The sequence below is a fragment of the Eschrichtius robustus genome, chromosome 13 (genome assembly GCF_028021215.1).
Source record: "Eschrichtius robustus isolate mEscRob2 chromosome 13, mEscRob2.pri, whole genome shotgun sequence".
NCBI lineage: Eukaryota > Metazoa > Chordata > Mammalia > Artiodactyla > Eschrichtiidae > Eschrichtius > Eschrichtius robustus.
In genome coordinates, this window is record NC_090836.1 from 67,052,912 (window position 1) to 67,071,392 (window position 18,481).

An 18,481-nucleotide genomic window follows, 5' to 3' on the forward strand; every position below is an offset into this window, starting at 1 on the left:
GGATGACCAGGGCTGATGTGCCGGAGCCCAAATAGGATGAAGAGAGTGTCCACAGAGTGGCAGCCTGGCCTGGAGGCGTCAAAACCTAATCAGGTGATAAGGGGTCCCCATGGAGGAGTAATCCAGCATGAGGTCTCAGTCTGAGCAGGAACAAAGGAAGACCCTAGGGAAGAGCGGCCTGTCACAGGGTGGAGAAGCTAAGCAGGGTAAGGAGGGAATCCACAGAGGGGGTGAACTGGTGTGAGGAGTCACAACTCAAGCAGGGTAAAGAGGGCGTCCTGCAGCTTCACGAGGGATGCCCAAGCCTGAAGAAAGCGAAGAGAGTGCTCACGCACAGGGTAAAGGCAGTGCATGACGTCAGAACCCACTCGCGGTGAGGGGGGCGTAAGTGTGGGCAAGGAGTGGCAATGGGAGATAGGCTACATATAGGGGAATTGACGAAATAAGAAAACACATGAAGAATAACGGGAAAGAGGTTCCTCAGTGTCACAAAAGGGAGTTACAAATACTAGATTTAAGCCTTGTGATATTAGATTAGAATTGGCCATGTTGGTATAAATTAGTTTCAGGATCTACATAGATAGATGTAGTTAGCTAGGTAGGTAGGCAGGCAGCAAACAGATATGTATATGCATGCATGTACATATAGACACACACAGTAGGTCTGTACATAGAGCGGGACTACGAACGGTGACATCTCAATAACATGAACATAACTACAGCCCAGACCTCTGCTTCACAATATCATTTTCCAATAACAGGAATCAGGGCTCCTTAGAGAAATAGCTGCTAGCTTCCAAGACTGGAGTAAGAAGCTAAAGATGAGTCTACATTATCTTATGACGCCAGAAAACAAAGAAGTATTCCAAGAATGATGGAGACGTAGCAAAGGATACAAAAGGTTAAAGGGGCTCCCACTGGCCAAATTTGGGATAATGTGACTATTAAAATAAATAATGATGGTGTGGTAGGCGGAATAATGACCCTCAAAAGATGTTCACATTCTAATCTCTATAACCTTCAAATATATTAGGTTACATGGCAAAGGGAAATTAAGGTTGCTAATAAATGCCACTAAATAGGGAGATTATACTGGGTTATCTGATGGGCCCAACGTAATCACAAGGGTCACTGAAAGTGGAAGAAAGAGGCAGAAGAAGGTCAGAGGGAGATATGGCAAAGAAGAAAGGTCACAATGCTGACTCTGAAGGAGGAAGAGGGACAAGGAATACAGGTAGCCGCTAGGAGCTGGAAAAGGCAAGGAAACTGATTCTCCCCTACAGCCTCCAGAAAGGAATGCAGCCCTGATTTTAGCCTTTGATTTCAGTCCATGATTTTATTAGTCCAATGAGACTTCCAACTTACAGAACTGTAAGTTGATAATTTTGTGTCATTTTAAGACACCAAATTTGTGGTAATTTGTTATAGCAGCAACAGAAAACTAATACAGATGGTAAGTAAAACCCATCAGATAAAATAGGTAATAGTGAGTTGATACAGATATACAGATATAAATAGATGATAGATAAATGGATAGAGATAAATAGAAAGTTTGATGGAGATTAAGATAGCTACATGGTTCAAAGCACTTATCCACAAAATACTTATTAAGAAGGCGCAGTGAAGCCTGGCAAATACCACCTTCATCACATGACCAAAGTGACCATCATCAGCAATGGAACAAATTAAAATCATGTGTCACCTGATAGGATACACAGTGAGAAAAACATAGCACCAACTCTGTGATATTCCTGACAAAGACATACAACCTGAATCTAATTATAAGTAAATATTAGATAACCCAAACTGAAGGTCACATCACAAAATAAATGACCTATAAATCTTAAAAAGTGTTAACATTAAAGTTAAGGAAAGAAGGTATCAGATTGAAGGAAACTAAAGAGATATAGTGACTAAATAGAACATGTGATTCTGAATTAGACCCTCTTGCTATAATTTAGGACATGATTGGGACAACTGGCAAAACTTGATGATGGCTGAATATGTTAGATGGTAAAAGAATGTGTCAATTTTAATTTCCTATTTTTAAGAGCTGTGTTGTGGTTATGTAGGAGATCTTGTTTGTAGAAAACACAGAGTGTAGTATTGGGGTTAATAGGGCATCAAGTTAGCAACTTACTCTCAAACATTTTAAGGGAAAAAAATTCTCTGTACAGTGCTTGCAACTTTTCAGTAAACTTGAGATTGTATTAAAAGGCAAATCAATAAATAATCAAAGAAAGGAGAAAAATAAAACTCATAAATGTCCTCTCACAAAACGACATTGTTTACATAAACTGACAGACTTTTCTTCATAAGTAATTTAGGCAATATGTATCAGAAATTTTTTAAATCTTTAAAATGCATTATGGGGAATTCCCTGGCGGTCCAGTGGTTAGGACTCTGTGCTTTCACTGCAGGGGGCACGGGTTCGATCCCTGGGGGAACTAAGATCCCACAAGCTGCAAGATGCGGCCAAAATATAAATAAATAAAAAATTTTTAAATGCGTTACGGCTTTTGGCCCAATAAGTTCATCTCTGGTAATCTGGCCAAAGAAAATAATTCAAAACACAAAAAGCTTAATCTCCACAGATGTCAATTCCAGTATGACTTACAATAGTAAAAAAGTTTAACCACTGAGGATTTCTATTAATGGGAAATTTGTGTCACCTATTATACACATTAACAAAGAAAATTCTATACCACTGAAAATAATACACAAAGAGCTTTGAATAACATGAAAAAAAATGTTCATGCTATAACACCTACGAAGAGAATTTTGGCAATACCATCAAAATTACAAATGCACATTCCTTTTCACCCAGAAATTCTAGTGCTAGGGTTTTATCCTACTGATTTACACACACATATGCAAAAGAACATATATTGAAAGGTTTTCACCACCACATTGTTTGTAAAAGCAAAAAATTATATATAACCTAAATGACCATCAATAGAAATTAGTTAGAAAAATTATGATACATATATAAAATAGAATATTCTGTGTTTACAAAAAAATAATAGGGAAGCTCTTTATGTACTCCACAATATTAAATGAAAAGAACAGGATGCAAAATAGTGTGCTAAAAATTAGTGAATACATATATAGACATATATATACACACATATAGACATAAATTTGTTTATGGACTACCTCGAGAAGGATCTAGAAGGATGTGCAAGAAAAGAAAGCACTAGTTGCCTCCAAAGAAGGTAACCAGGTAGCTGAGGAAGACTTTTTACCATACACCTTCTTATGCTTTTTGCATTTTTCAGCATGTGACTGTATGCTTCTTTTAATATTAATTAAGCCTAAAGTTTAAAATTTAATAAACAGTTCATAAAAATACATAAGGAGACCAAACTAGATAATTTCCCCTGTCTTTTATATTTTCATTTTTTTCAAATTTTCTAACTGATCATGTATTATTTAATCAGAGAATTAATATATTACTTTAAAAACTGGCATATTATCTAGGAAAAAAACATGGTTAAAAATGTGTAAAGTCATAGCTAAAAATATGAGAAGAAAATATAAAGGCTCATTTTTTATTACCACTACTCCATATTATCTGAAAAATGCCAAACAGAAACTTAAAACACTCTAACCTTTCACAGAGCTTACTGTTATGCCAAATTCATGTTCCCATTTCATTCTTCATTTTAAAAAATTTGTTTAACTGATTCACATACATAATGCTGAGAAACAAAATCTCTCTGTCCTATTCAAAAACAGCCTTAGAACAACCAATGATGCCAATATTTTCTCTCTTTTTGTTGCTTTTGAAGTTGGAGTTATAAATAAAATCTATATCTTATCTGAGTAATAGAATATGTGAGTTTAGGTAGTAACTCAGAGAGAGGTCAACTATGTAGACAGAAAAGTTCCTGTTCCCATTCCAACTTCAATGTGGCAATTTGGGATCCACAGGAGAGTTTTTGCCTCACTTTCACCCTAAGCACATAGCCTGGAATATACATACTTAAAACCAAGACCGTCAGTGAGTTACATCCTAATTGCTAATGAAACAAACAAATAAACAAACATGAGAGAAATGAAGGGCGGACCTAGGAAGAGATTAGAAAAGCTACAGGAAAGAAGATAAACTGGATAAGGCAGAAAGCTCCTCAGAGAGCCCAGATCAGCAGAGACCGCTACATATCTGGGTGTAAACTTGGAAATAAACTAAACACTAGGCTCCTCAGCTTTGACTGGGTAAGGAACAGAAAGAAATCAGCCCTCCTTCCAAAAGCTGCTGCCTGATGTTAAGTGACAGACCAAGAACTGAAACCAGTTCTAGACTCAATCAAAATGCTATATTGTCTCTATCCCAATAAATTAAGCCTATTTCTTCACCTGGAATAGGCACAGATTTAATTTCAACTTTGCTGTAATACACAAAAACAAAGGACACAAAGATACTTTAGATTATGAACAGTCACAGAGGTGCTGAGAGAAGCACTGCTGGTTAGCTTACACTATGTTATAATAGGGTATTCTAGCAGTAGCAACTGCAGTAGGGGCACAGACAAACCCACATTACCATTCTTCACATCAATGTACCTGCCTCAAAGAGCAGAGGAAAAAGAAGTTTTGCATTCACATCCAAACCACTTCAAAATATTTTGCCTCTCTCTGCCAAATGCCTTCTATCATAACCTTGCAAATTAATAGACAAGTTTACATTTCATTTTTTTCATCAGTAAAACAGGGAGATGTGTGTCCTGCTCGGAAACTCCTTTTAGAGTAGTATCATAATAAAGTGCATTTAAAAAGTCAAAGCTGGAACTCTGAAAAGACAACACAGTAGCTTACGATCTCAAAATGTCATCAAATTAATCTAAGATTAGATATATCAAGATAATTCCCAAAGTACAGTTTATATGGAATGATTCTGCAGAGTGATTTGCTTTAAACTCAGGCACCCCAATGCCAACAACTCCCAATTTTCTGTGCTACAAGAAGCCAAGATAACAGCTAATTGGAAACTGACTTAAATTTTGTTTTAAAAAGTATTTTATAATTACACAGAAATATGGATGTTTCTGGCAATTCACAATACTACATGCTGTGTTTTATTATTATGTTTAAACATCTGACTTGGTAGACACTTGTTACTCAACTCTTTATTTGCTACATAATTCTAATGCAAATATCAGCCTAGAACAGTACTCTCCACTCACTTAAACTCACTAATCCTTACTTTTTTAAGAGCAAAGGGTAATTATTTTTCCTGCTTATTTTTACAACGGATACTGTTTAAACCTGCTTAGTCAGTAAATATTCATTGATCAGGAGCTAAGGACCAAATACTGCTCACGTCAAAAAGTTATTTAGATATAAGGAAAATCACTGGTTAAATCCATTGAAAGTACTTAAATGGAGTTGATGCAACCAAAATGAAACTGGAAAAATTATTAACAGTAACTTAAAAATTATTGTTCAAATAGCTAGTGACATTCTAGAATTTTTAAATACTCACTTGTAACAGATAGGAACTTCCTGAATCTAATAAGCTTACAGCCTCATTTTGCATCGTGTTCTGTTGTGTAATTGCATCTTCTCGTTTCCGCTCTTTCTGCCCAGCTTCATCATCTTCATATTCATCTAAGCACTGAAAGAAAGAATAGTTTCCATTTTACTTCTATTAATATTAATAAAATGTTTTGATAGTACGTGAAGATACATTTGATAGCATTAAGAAATACTAAGCATACAGAAACTTCACAATAAAAGTGTTCCTTTCAGCAATTGGTACATTTAATTCCTATAAACTAAATTATCTGCTTAAAATCCAAACCTCCACATTCACACCCTTGTCAACATCTTTCTAGGCTCTAGGCTCTAACTACCAGTGACAAGGTTTGCTTAAAGGTAGGGTTCACTCTTTCTTCATCATTCAATCTTCAAGTAAATGGACTACCTTAAAGCACTTTTTGGAAGGTAACAAAAGATACACCACACAGACATGGAATGTAGAGTCTAACGGGAAGGGGTGTGTGTCTGTGTGTACATGTGCAGATAACTTAATAATAAAGGCCACTGAAGGGGTGTGTGTGTGTGTGTGTGTGTGTGTGTGTGTGTGTGTGTGTGTGTGTGTGTACGTGCGCAGATAACTTAATGTTAAAGGCCATTTTCTACCTTAGTAGCCTATGAGTATCTTCACCTAGGGAGTAAGTCTTCTACAAACACTCTGTAGAAGAATTTACAATTTAAAAAATGCGTTTAATTTGGAATTGCAGATATAAAAAAAAAGAGAATTTCAGATGATGGGACGAGCATATGGAAAAGCTCACATGAAAGGGTGCTGTTTAAAAAACCGAATCACCACCTGTGTTATCTATCCAGACTTTTTACGTTAATAAAAAAAACAAAACCAACAACCCATAAACAGAAACTAAACTCTATCCATTACACCCACTGTGAAATAGGTCATCTGTTCCTTGTAACTGAACACATTCTTAACCAATACACTGCCTGTGTGTGTTCTGTAAGAGACAAAAAATAAATAATATCTCTGCCGGCAATTTGTAAACACAAAGACACTGACCAAAGCACAGAATAGCAGGAAAGACAATAGTATTTACAAATTGTGCAAAGAGAAAAAGAAAGGCTGAAGCCACTGTGCAAACCAAGAAGGATCACTGGAGCATCTGAAATAGGAGAACACAGAAAATAAGCAGCACATTCAAAGACACAAGGTCCATAGCGGTGGCGGGGGGCGGGGGTATGGAAGAAAGCATCTGTCTGAGATGGAGTCTTAAATCAGGATGATGTGGAGGGAAAGCTGGGGGGCAGAATGGAAGGGATGAATTAAAGAAACAAGTGGGCTGAGATTCCAGAGAATGCTTAGGGTCTCTCCTGTAATGCAACTAACTATGTGTACAGGTATCACCTGGTCCTCTTCTCACCCTCTGGGAACTGGGGCTTAGGTAACTGGTACAAGAGAAATGATAACACTGTGGCTACTGCTATTGCTGTGAGTAACAAACTGTTCTTGACCCCCAGGAGACTAGTGTCTTCTGCCAGGATCCATGAAACCATAGCAGGCTAACTCGTTAGCTTGTGAGCAGGGTAAGATCTCAGATCCTTCAAAGTCCTTGACAGAGGTGAGTATTGGAAAGGCATATGCTCTGATCACAAAGAAATACAGATAATAAAGAGCCTAAGAAGTCTGGACTTTTCATTACATAACACTGAAACATGTTATAGTGCTACAATTCCCTGGAATATAAGTAAAACATGATCGAAACTGATTTGGGGAAAAGAACCTGTATACAGCAATTCAGAGTTCTGATTAACAGGGACCAAAAGTGGAGAGACTAAACAACATAGTAGGCAATGGGATCCTATGAAAAATGATGTATCTGGGAATTCCCTGGCAGTCCAGTGGTTAGGACTCAGCACTTTTGCTGCCGGGGCCCAGGTGTGATCCCTGGTCGGGGAACTAAGATCCCTCAAGCCTCTCAGCATGGCCAAAAAAAAAAAAAAAAAAAAAAAAAGTTGTATCTTAGGTGGAAACAGAACCAATAAAAGGAATCTAGTAAAGGGTACCAAAGTTTAAGAAATTAGTCCTGATTAGAAAACGAATCTCTCTTAGGACTTTTAAAAAGACTTTCTCAAACCAATAGACAGTATCATGTTTTATGCCAAAATATCAACAAAATTTAAAAGCAAAGCCAGACTTAAGACACTGGTGTCCACTATCAACAGGGTTGTTAACATCACTCTGGAAGTACTATTTGGTAAAACTAGGGAAGAAGAATAAGAGATTTCAGCATCAGAAAGGCAAATTTTCATCATTTCAAATGATATAATTTTGTCAAAAATATTTTAGAATTACTACAGTTCCTTAAGATGGTTTTTCATTAAGCACACAGAAATAAATAGCTTCTCAGAGTAACATCAATAGCTAGTTAGATTATATAATTTTAATAGTAACCATAAAAATAAACTAAAAAAACTTTATGAAAAAACTGTAAAATTTTACTGAGTGATATAAATTAAGATCTCTTCTTAAGAAAAAAACTAATACTGAAGGTGTCAATAATCTGTAAATCAATTCATAAGTTGAATTTATTTGGAAAGTAAGGGTGGATCATCTGGATGCATAATTACATAAGACATCCAGAAAAATTACTTTTAAAGAGAGAGTTATGACAGAACACTCACTCTAACATTAAAATGTGTAAAACCACAACATTGAAAACTATGTCATAAAGATACTAGAACAGAAAAGAGAATGGAGTACAGAAATTCTTCAATACATAGTACTGAGACAAGAGGTCAGCAAGACTATAAGCTCTAGAAAGAATAAAAAGCGGTCTCATCTAGCCTTCTACTCTGTGAAAGCAATCATTCTCTGGTACCTGGGCTGTAAAAATCCCTGACCGTAGGATCAAATGTCAGTAGCATGAATTCTTAAATCATAGAGTAATATAGACTCACCAGCATTAAAAGAAAGCAGAAAAAATAAACTTCAGTAAATGTTTGATAAATGAGTTACCAAGATGAGACAAATAAGGGAGATGGACTGTTGCACCCCAAGTTAAAATTCTGAATGTTCTTTTTCTTGGCAACACTCTTACCCACTAACCTGGGAACCTATTCATCACACATACTATCTCTGTGGAGAGTGTGTACATCTTGCTTTCCAGGAAGCTTTTAGAATAGGGATTACTTGATGAATCACAATTTCCCTCCAAAGTTCTTCTAGAAACCAGTATAGGTTTTTTTAGCAACAAGCATCTTACAAATTCCTTAAACTATCTTACTTAACGGGGGATAAGTACACCTGGAGGAACAACTTGGTCAAAATGGTGAGAAATAAGAAAAGGCTGAAAGCAAAAAGGAACTGAGTTAATAGACAAAGGTGGGTAAAGACATCTTCTATTTCTTGCAAAGATTAATAATTTTCTAAGCACAGAAGCTGGCTGGTATCCTTAAGGGAGAGAGAGAGAGAGTTGGTCTTTAAATAAGTACTAGCAAAAAGAAAACCAAAAAGAACCCTAAATATTTTTTAAAGATTCTTTCTATGAATTATAAGTTTTTTACCTGGGAGGGGAAAAGATGAGAAGAAAATAGCTACTGATTTTATAGTATAATTACAACAATAATGTGGGACTGAATCTCCTACCTCTCTTCTCAGCTCTCATTTATAGATAAATGTAAACATGTAAAAGTTATTCTCTCCTTTCACACAGATTAGAGAGGAAGTTGCATGGGAACTGAGTTAACAATTATTTGAAACAAACCAAAAAGTCCGATTTTATGAAATGATAATAATAAGCATCACTAATTCTCAGCAAGCTCTTTGCTCTTCCCAAAGGTACATTTAGAGTGTTAATATTTTAACAAATAAAACCTCAGAACAAAAAAGGAAATGTATGATTTTCATTGCTAATAACAAAGTATCAACACTGAAAAAAAAAGAAGCTACTTTGAATAATTTTTTATAACATGTAAGATTATTGCTCAGATCTGACAAAGTAACCAAATAAAAAGAAAACGGATTTTTTAAGTCCTATTAGTTAGGATTCAAGAAACTGTACTTCATAGGAGCACAACAGAAAAGTTCAAAAATAGATCTAAATAGACAAATTGTGTTTACAATAAAAGTAGAAACTCTTACTGGTGGGAAAGAATGGGCTTTTTTTTAAACACATGATTTGGGGACAACTGGATAACTATATATTTTTTAATGTGAAATTGGATTTATTCCACATACTAGGATAAATTCCAGTACATCATTAAAAATGAGCAAAAATTTGAACACTGCTGAGGAAAATATAGGGGTGACAAATAAATACATGAAGAAAAGGCTCAATATCAGTACTTATTAGGGAAATGCAAATGAAAACCACAATGGGCTATCACTACATACCTACTGGAATAATAAAATCAAATACCAACTAAAATTAAAGTGTTAAATGAGGATTTGAAACAACTGAATGTCTCCTATATTGCTGGTAGGAACTAACAGTGGCATAGTCATATAGGGAAAAGTTTGGCAGTTTCTTATAAATTTAAATATACACTTACCATATGACCCAGCAATTCTACTCCTAGTTAGTTACCAAGAGAAATGAAAACATATTCACTCAAAACTTACACAAAAACTTGAACAAAAAAAATATCAGTTTTCATAACAGCCAAAAACTGGAAATAGTCCAAATGTACATCAACTGGTGAACAGATAACCAAGAGTAGTACAGCCATGCAACAGAATATACTCAGTAACAAAAGAATTATGCTAAGACACCAGGAAATGAAGACTACATGCTGTGTGATTCAATTTCTGTAAAATTCTAGAGAAAGCAAAATCATAGTCACAGAAAGCAGATCAGTGGTTGTCAGAAGCTGTGCCTGAGGGGAGGGGGCTGACTAGAAAGGGGCAGAATGAATGATGGAAGTGTTCTATATCCTGATTCTCATGGTGGTTTGCCCAGTTGTGTATATTTGTCAAAATTCATCAAATCACACTCTTAAGACAGTAGCATATTATTATATGTAAAAGACACCTTAATAAATATGACTTAACAAAGAAAGAAATATCGTGGAGGTATTGAACAAATAAAATGAGTTAAAAAAAAAACTGAACCTAAGTTTGATTAAGACTCTAGATCCAACTACCAATTAAAGGAAATAGAGGGAATAGAACAGTATATTAGACAAGACCATGGAGATGCAATCATGAAAATCCAGACTGTGGGAATATAAAAGACCACAGAGCAAACAGTCATCTGGGGCTACATAAGGTTTGTTGCTTTTTAAAAAAAAAAACAAAAACTTTAAAAACCATTCTCTGCTCTCCATCATATAGAAATAAGCCTCTGCTGATCCCTGTTGTAACTATAAAATACAAATGGCCAGTTCCTACAACTAATAAATTATAAGAAGGGGAGAGAGAGGGAAAAGAGAGCCACAAATTTGAAACTCAAAAGACATATGAACGAATACGAAAATATTGACCTCATTTGCATCCTTACTCAAAGAAACTATTTTTTAAATAATCATTTAAGAGACAGTTTGAAACACGATGAAATTTGAAATTAAGTCTAAGGAGTTTCATGAGATTAAGGAACTATTTTTAACGTTTTTTAGGTTTGATAGCGATATTGTTCTTTTGTTTTAAAAAGATTCCTTATATTTTAGAGACATATGCTGAAATATTTAAGAATAAAATAATAAGTCATCTGAGATTTGCTTGAAAATAACATAGGGATAGAATGGGTAGTGTGTGGTGGTATAGGTAAGACAAAACTGGCCAGGAGTTGATCACTGTTGAAGCTGAAGGATGTGGACATGGGGGACTTCACTGCACCATTCTCCTGACTTTTATATTTGACCAAAATTCTCACAATAAAGTTCTAAAAGTAGCAATAAAATTTGACTGTGCACTGACTAAGTAACTAGAACTAGGTAAGTATCTTTCCTATGAAGCATAACATTTCTGCCTCTAGAGAGCAAAATGGTGGAATATTATTTGAAAACTCTTTTCAAAGAAATGGAAATGTTTGCAATTTAATGTAGAGTGGGAAAAAATACTATGATGAATGATAAAAAGAAAAATACACATTATCTCTAGATTGATTTTCTTTTTTTAAATTTATAACTGTCTGTAAGTTATATTTTAGATTAAAAAAATATAAGAACTCAGATTTTGGAATCAGAGAGACCTAGATTGAAATCCCAGGTTGGTCACTTAAAATAGTAATAGCATCTACTAGTAACTGAATATTTTCTAGGTATGTAGAGCACTGTTAAGCTCTAATATCTAGTATTTCAAATACAGGTAATTTTCACAAAAACCTTAGGAGGTGGGTACTACTTTATATAAGAGGGATGTGAGGATTAGAATTAAGTAACAGGACACAAAGTTGTTGAGGGGTGCAGTCAGAACTCCAACCCAAGCAGTCTAACTACAAACCTCAACCTCAATTTTCCAACTACCAGTTGTAACCTATTCATCAGTCACGAAATCCATTTAGTGCTCTGCAACCCATAGTTTATTTGAAGAAAAAGAAAAGGAACAGAGCAGAAAATATCAGTGAGCACTTTCCTGTGAAACTTTGGTTTCACATTATCTCGTGAGGGTCTTGGATCACTTTGCAGAACACAGAATTACTGGAAGTTACAGGGAAAAAAAGAGTGGTTATGAGTTGACTATTGCTGTAGCTGGATGACAGTTATATAAGGGGGGTTCATTTACTCTGTATTCTGTGTATGTTAACATTTTTACTTTTTTTTTTTTTCCCATTTTTAAAGGGACTTTTAGGAATTCTACCAGGTCTCATTTCCATGTTTATTTCAGTCACTGACAGCAGACCAAACTTCCCCAGGTCTCACCCATTCACTTGTACAGAATACCACTGAGTACCACTCACTCCATACCACTCTGTACGTTTCCTAATCTGACCCAATCCCGTGTCCTTCCTCTCCCTTCCAAATCATTCCTCTGTGCCCTCTGGAATTCCTGCTGATTAACATTTTGCTTTCCTCAGCTACAGGATGAAACCTAGTTGGCTCTGTGAAAAAGCCCTTTCCCCTGTAGCTCACTCAACTGGAAGTTTTTGTTTTTGAAGTTCTTTCATACCTTTGGGCCTGGTGGTAGGATTGGTGTATTCTCTGACTACCTCTCTGGAGCAAGTATCTCCTTTGGCCACAATGCTCTAGGCCAATGATTCTTATTCAGTCAATACCACTCCCTACAAGGCATGGAATTTTGTGGTGGCATTTTTGGTCATATTGATGACTAAGAAATATTACTTGTTTATGGATCAGAAGCATGAAATGGATATCTTGCATTTGAAAAATTAGTCCCTCTAAGATAGAACTGACCCACGTCCCATCCAAGTGTAAAATGTAATACCAAAAAGTCATGCAGGTGAAAAATCTATTTATAATTATCTGAGCCTAAACACATTTTACGGGGCGGTGGTGTGGGGGAGCGGGGGGATGGGGAAATGGAGGTTCCAGGGTTTTAAAATACATACGGATTTTTCCAGGAAGACAACTACCCTTAAAATCCAGAGAACATGGTATTTCATTTGTTAGTAGTCTTATTTTTTTAAAGTTGCTCAACATTTTGGAAAAGGTCACTGACAGCAAAACTATTTGTGGTATTTGACTAATAAAGCACACTTTTATCAGTCCAAAAAAAGGTTTTTAATAAATCAACATTTAATAAGTTCTTAGACTAAAATAACTAAAGAGGATCCATTTCATGGTAGCTTTTCCCTATTAATTTGAAAAAGCAGAACTCCACAAAATTCAGGAATCCAGAAAAAGCAACCAACATACCATTTGCCTACTTTAAACACAACTTGTATTAACATTTTTAAATGCTTCTAATATATGGAGAAGAGCATATTCCATAGAACTTTTTACTTAATAAGAATTCTTGGACAGTAAGTAAGCTCAACAGACAATCATCACTCACAACTATTATTTATCTGAAACTATGCACACACAACTAAAGAAAATACAATTTTAAAAAATATTTCAAATGCATTAAAAATTGTTAAAATTAATTTTTAATAAAATAAATGCTGAGGCCAAGTTTTGACACTTTCATAACTAGAATAAATTGTGTGGTATACTATCTAGTTCTTGGAAGATCTCAGCTAGAGATTGCTTCACATTCCTTTTTCTTTTTTCACATTTGTTCCCTTTCTTAAGTGAGAAGTCTTACAAATGAATTAAACAATTCATTCATCTCCAAACACTATTAACAATAGTTCATAAAATCCATTTAAAAATACTAGTCTCCTTAATTTTCAGAATCCCTCCCCAAAAGTGTAATATCATGTTCTTCTTCCCAAATGCCTCAGTCTCTGTAACCTATGAACATCTGATCTTAATATAAGGAATCCACAAAAATTCCTTAGGTGTTTCAGTTTTTCAGTAAATTTTTGCAAAGTATAATTACTTCTCTAGAAAACTCTAACACCAGGGAATAGCACAATATTTTCTACATATGAATCAGAATGAGGAACAGAATTACAATAGAACTAAACAGCCAAGTAAGTTTAATTGTATTTATGTACAATAAATCATATAAATGTGGCTCTAAAAGCATGCTGATTTCCCTTTGCATTTTAAGCAATCTTAGCAAGGCTTTTAGGGAAGAGAAAAAAAAACTATACAGCTCCAGGAGAGGGGAAAAAAGTCTGTATTTGGGATCACACAGTTACAAACCATGAATGTGGATAAGTGCCTGTACTTTCCAAAATGGAAAGTTACTGTGTCCGTGAAAGGTATTAGGGGAGTTAAGCTAGATTCCACTAGTTTTCTTCAGAGAGACCATGCCATCCTATCAGTACTACTGCTGCTTTATCTGCCTCCCCCTCTGGTAATACCCCTTTTCATCCTCCATTAGTCCTTTATCTAGCATATACCACTCTGTCATCATTCAACCTCTGCCAAGCTATTCCTTACCTTCCCTCCCTGTTCCTAAGCCAAGAGGTTTCTTTTGAAATGGTTAAACAAAAGGAACTTTACAACATAACAAAAAGAATAGTAAGATCAAATTAATAAGCATCTTTATGTGAAAAGAACTGAGCAAAATAAACAAATGACTGCTCTCCTCTCATTAGATAGCTGAAAAAGCCACATATATAACACAATGCTTAAAAACTGCTACACACACACACACACACACACACACACACACACACACACACACACAGCCTTAAGCTAGAAAGTTTGGGAACTAAGTGGGATAAATTAAAACGTATGGGGCTTCCCTGGTGGCGCAGTGGTTAAGAATCCGCCTGCCAATGCAGGGGACATGGGTTCGAGCCCTGGTCCGGGAAGATCCCACATGCCGCGGAGCAACTAAGCCCGTGCGCCACAACTACTGAAGCCTGCACTCTAGAGCCCGTGCTCTGCAACGAGAAGCCACCGCAATGAGAAGCCCGTGCACCACAACAAAGAGTAGCCCCCTCTCTCAGCAACTGTAGAAAACCCGCGTGCAGCAGCAAAGACCCAATGCAACCAAAAATTAAATAAATGAATAAATAAATAAATTTTTAGATGAAACAAAATGTATGAATTTTCCAGACTAATTATTAAACATCCTGATTAACTTTGTAAATTAGCAATGAATTTCATCTATCATACTGAATTAGGCTTTCTAACAACTTGCTAATATATTGATACTAATATAAGTACTTTGATTTCATGGATATAAAAGCTGAGTTTGCACAAAGGTTAGCATTTTAGACAAAAATGAAATCTTATCTGTAAAGAATCTGAAAATATAACATTCCAAAAAACAGGAAATGAAAACAGAATTTCATCCTTCCACAATTTTAAAGCACCTCCCCCACCTTAAATTCTACACCAGTCCTATCAGATATGACTCAGCCATGGACAATCCAACCATACTACTTCGTGCTGGGATCCCATCAGATCTCAGGGTTAAGCAGTGTCAAGTTCTCTAAAGAGCAACAATATTCATAATGAGAGAGGCAGGCAGCATTCTCACTTTCAGCAATCTCAACAAATAATAATAACAATAATAACTTAGAAACTATAGTTGGGTACTTTTTATTTAAACAGAAAATGAGATTTTTCCTAATTACAAAATTAATGTACATTACAAGAAAACTTTTAAAATAGAGAAAAGAAGAAATTAAAAATCATCCTTTATCTTAAAATAAACAACTGTCATCACTTTGGTACAAATCATTCTAGTAGAACTTTTTCTTTTTTTTTAAATCCATATAATTGTAGGCATCTTGTTTTGAGATCTATTTATATGGCCTCTTCATTTTCAACAAAAATTTTAGTAGTTGCATAGTATGATATTAAATTTGCTTAATCAGATCTATGTTGTAGGACATATAAGCTAAATAGCCTTTCATATAAATTTGTGTGCCTATCTCTAATTTTTATGGCTCTATAAACATGCTGCCAAATTTTCCTCCAAGAAGGTTAATGTTGTCTTACCCTTATTATTATTGTTTTAACTCTCTCCGAACATATCAGGCAAATAATGGTTTCACTGAATCCTAGGTGAGCAGGATGAACTTGTGCTCTCTTTTTATTGGCTTTATGTATTTATGTATCTTCACTTTCTTCACTGATATCCTCTCAATTTTTATACTGGTTTATTCATTTCCTTAGTATTTCCAAAAGCTCTTCATATAATAAGATGGTAACCTTTATTGTCAATTTTTTTTTCTAGCTCACCTTTTAATTCTGTTTAAGTTTTCCTTCTGAGATTTTCTCCCCATGGTTTTATGTTAAGAAAATGTTTTTCTTACTTTAAGATCTAATAAACAAGGACTTCCCTGGTGGCCCAGCGGTTAAGACTCTGCACTTCCACTGCAGGAGGCGCACGTTCGATCCCTGGTCGGGAAACTAAGATCCCACATGCTGCTCGGTGCAGCCAAAAAAAAAAGTCCATGAATTCCAAAGTTCATGAATTCCGGAATTCGTGGATATTCCTATTTTAAAAAATCTAATAAACACACATACTTTCTAACTTTTACCATCTCACTTTTTTAAAGTTTTTAACTCATCTCATATTTAATTTCTTGTATAGGGAGTGAGTTTGGAATCTAATGATTTTTTTAGGGTAAGCCATTGTTCTAGCCCCAGAAATGGACTAACCCAGAACTGCAACACCGGCGGGAGGCTGTATGAGTAACAGCCCTGGGAGGAGCTCAGCACCCCCTCCAGGTTCACACCTAGGGGCTCTTAAACAACCCCTATCTCCTCACCACTGATTCAAAATGCCATCTTTATATTTTTATATATGGCTATGTTTTAGCTTTCTATTCTGTTCCATTGATCTATTTACTTTAATGCCCAAATCATATTATTTTTATCATTAAAAGTTAATAGTATCTAGTAGTATCTAACAGTTTCCTTCATTATTATTCGTTATTCAACTCTCTTGGCCATTCCCAGACGACAAATTCACCTGGTACAATGGAATAATTATTTCAATACGTTTGAATTAATATATAAATTATTTGGAGAAAACTACCGACAACATTAATTAGCTGTGTGATCTTGTAAAATGGGAACAGCAGTACCCACATAACAGGGTTGTGCAATAAGTTAGAACTAAGGAAATGAAAGTAGATACGGACTGTGGACAGACATAGCAAACAGCAGTGGAATCTGAACCACTGAGTCAAAAGCAGTAAATAGCAGTAACAAGATGACTCCTAGTTTTCTAGTTCATGGTATCTATCATTCTTGCACGCAGATAATTTAAAGAGAGGAGAAACAATGAAGGTGTTTGGTGTTGAGTATTTGAAATATTTGTGTGATATAAACAAATAATTCAAGGAAAAGAAGGACCAAGGTAGAGATCAAAGGCTAAACCTTTTCTAGTAAAACTCTCAAGATGGCTCTAAATGTAGGTAAGTTAGACGACACAGGCAAACAAAAATTGAGAGTTCTGACAGAGGGTTCTCGAACTTCTCTGAGAAGTAACTGTGCTTTTCTGCTGACAAACATGGGTAAAAGTTTAGGATAAGGTAGTGGGGTGTAGGTTGATTAAAAGTTTAGAATACATATTTGTAGGAAATATGAAACTGAGTGAAATAAAAGTATGCAAAGGATTTCCAGACAAGTGCTGAGGGTCCAGCTCAGAAGGAAAACCCTAAGACTTCAAAATGGCGCCAATCTCTAATATCAGCTGTTATTAATTTAAAGCTCATTACTGCTGTGAGTCCAACTCTAGTAGAGAAACTTCTTCATAAATATTTTCAGCAAGTCGTCTAATTATTTTTGGAATGAGTAAGGAGGAGGGTCTCCCCATATCCCTTAATTGTTCAAACAGGTAACTCAGAAGCAAGTCTTGACCAGCGGGATATTAATTGTGCAATTATACTTGAACATAAAAACTTTGTTAATATCATTTTCCATCAATATCTGACTTTCCCCCACTGGATTTCTTTTTTTAAGTTACCAAACTTAGTAAGAAAGACTCCAGAACCACACTGATTTTAGATTAAAATTCTTTCTACGGTTTTATATTATACTTTCTTTTATTATCTACAACCCAGGTCTCAACCTAATTATATTTGTTTTAATGCTTAGCAATCCCAAGTACTAGCCTTGGGTATTTACAACATAAAAATTCCTCAACATGAGTCACACAAACAATGCTAGGGAAACAAACTAGGCACTAGTGTAAGGAAAGAGGCTATCTTCAGAAGGAACTACCAAAAGAGACAAATATGTAAAATATATTCTATCTTAGATGTATCAATGATGGCTCTTAAATAAGCATAGTGCTGAGGTTGGAAAAATAAACATCACACTCCAAAGCTTAACAGCTCACAAATTATTGATTATACTCCTAGAGACGCAATGAGTAATCAAAGAAAACAACCCAAAATACCTAATTTAGCTTTCAACCATTATCAGATTTAAACAATCCAGTATTCACAGCCTTTCTTCAGCTACATCCAATGATGCAAATCTAATCCCATGATTGTTATTCTTCAACTTC

At 35.3% G+C, this 18,481-nt stretch overlaps 1 protein-coding gene across 1 annotated transcript in view; it reads right to left on the reverse strand.

The window, feature by feature from the left end:
* PAWR (pro-apoptotic WT1 regulator) overlaps nt 1-18,481 on the reverse strand; it is a 104,457-nt gene that overhangs the window by 28,474 nt on the left and 57,502 nt on the right. Inside the window, exon 2 of the mRNA XM_068560849.1 lies at nt 5,486-5,617. Within this exon, the coding sequence (XP_068416950.1) occupies nt 5,486-5,617 (132 nt within the window). The remainder of the gene's footprint in view (nt 1-5,485; nt 5,618-18,481) is intronic.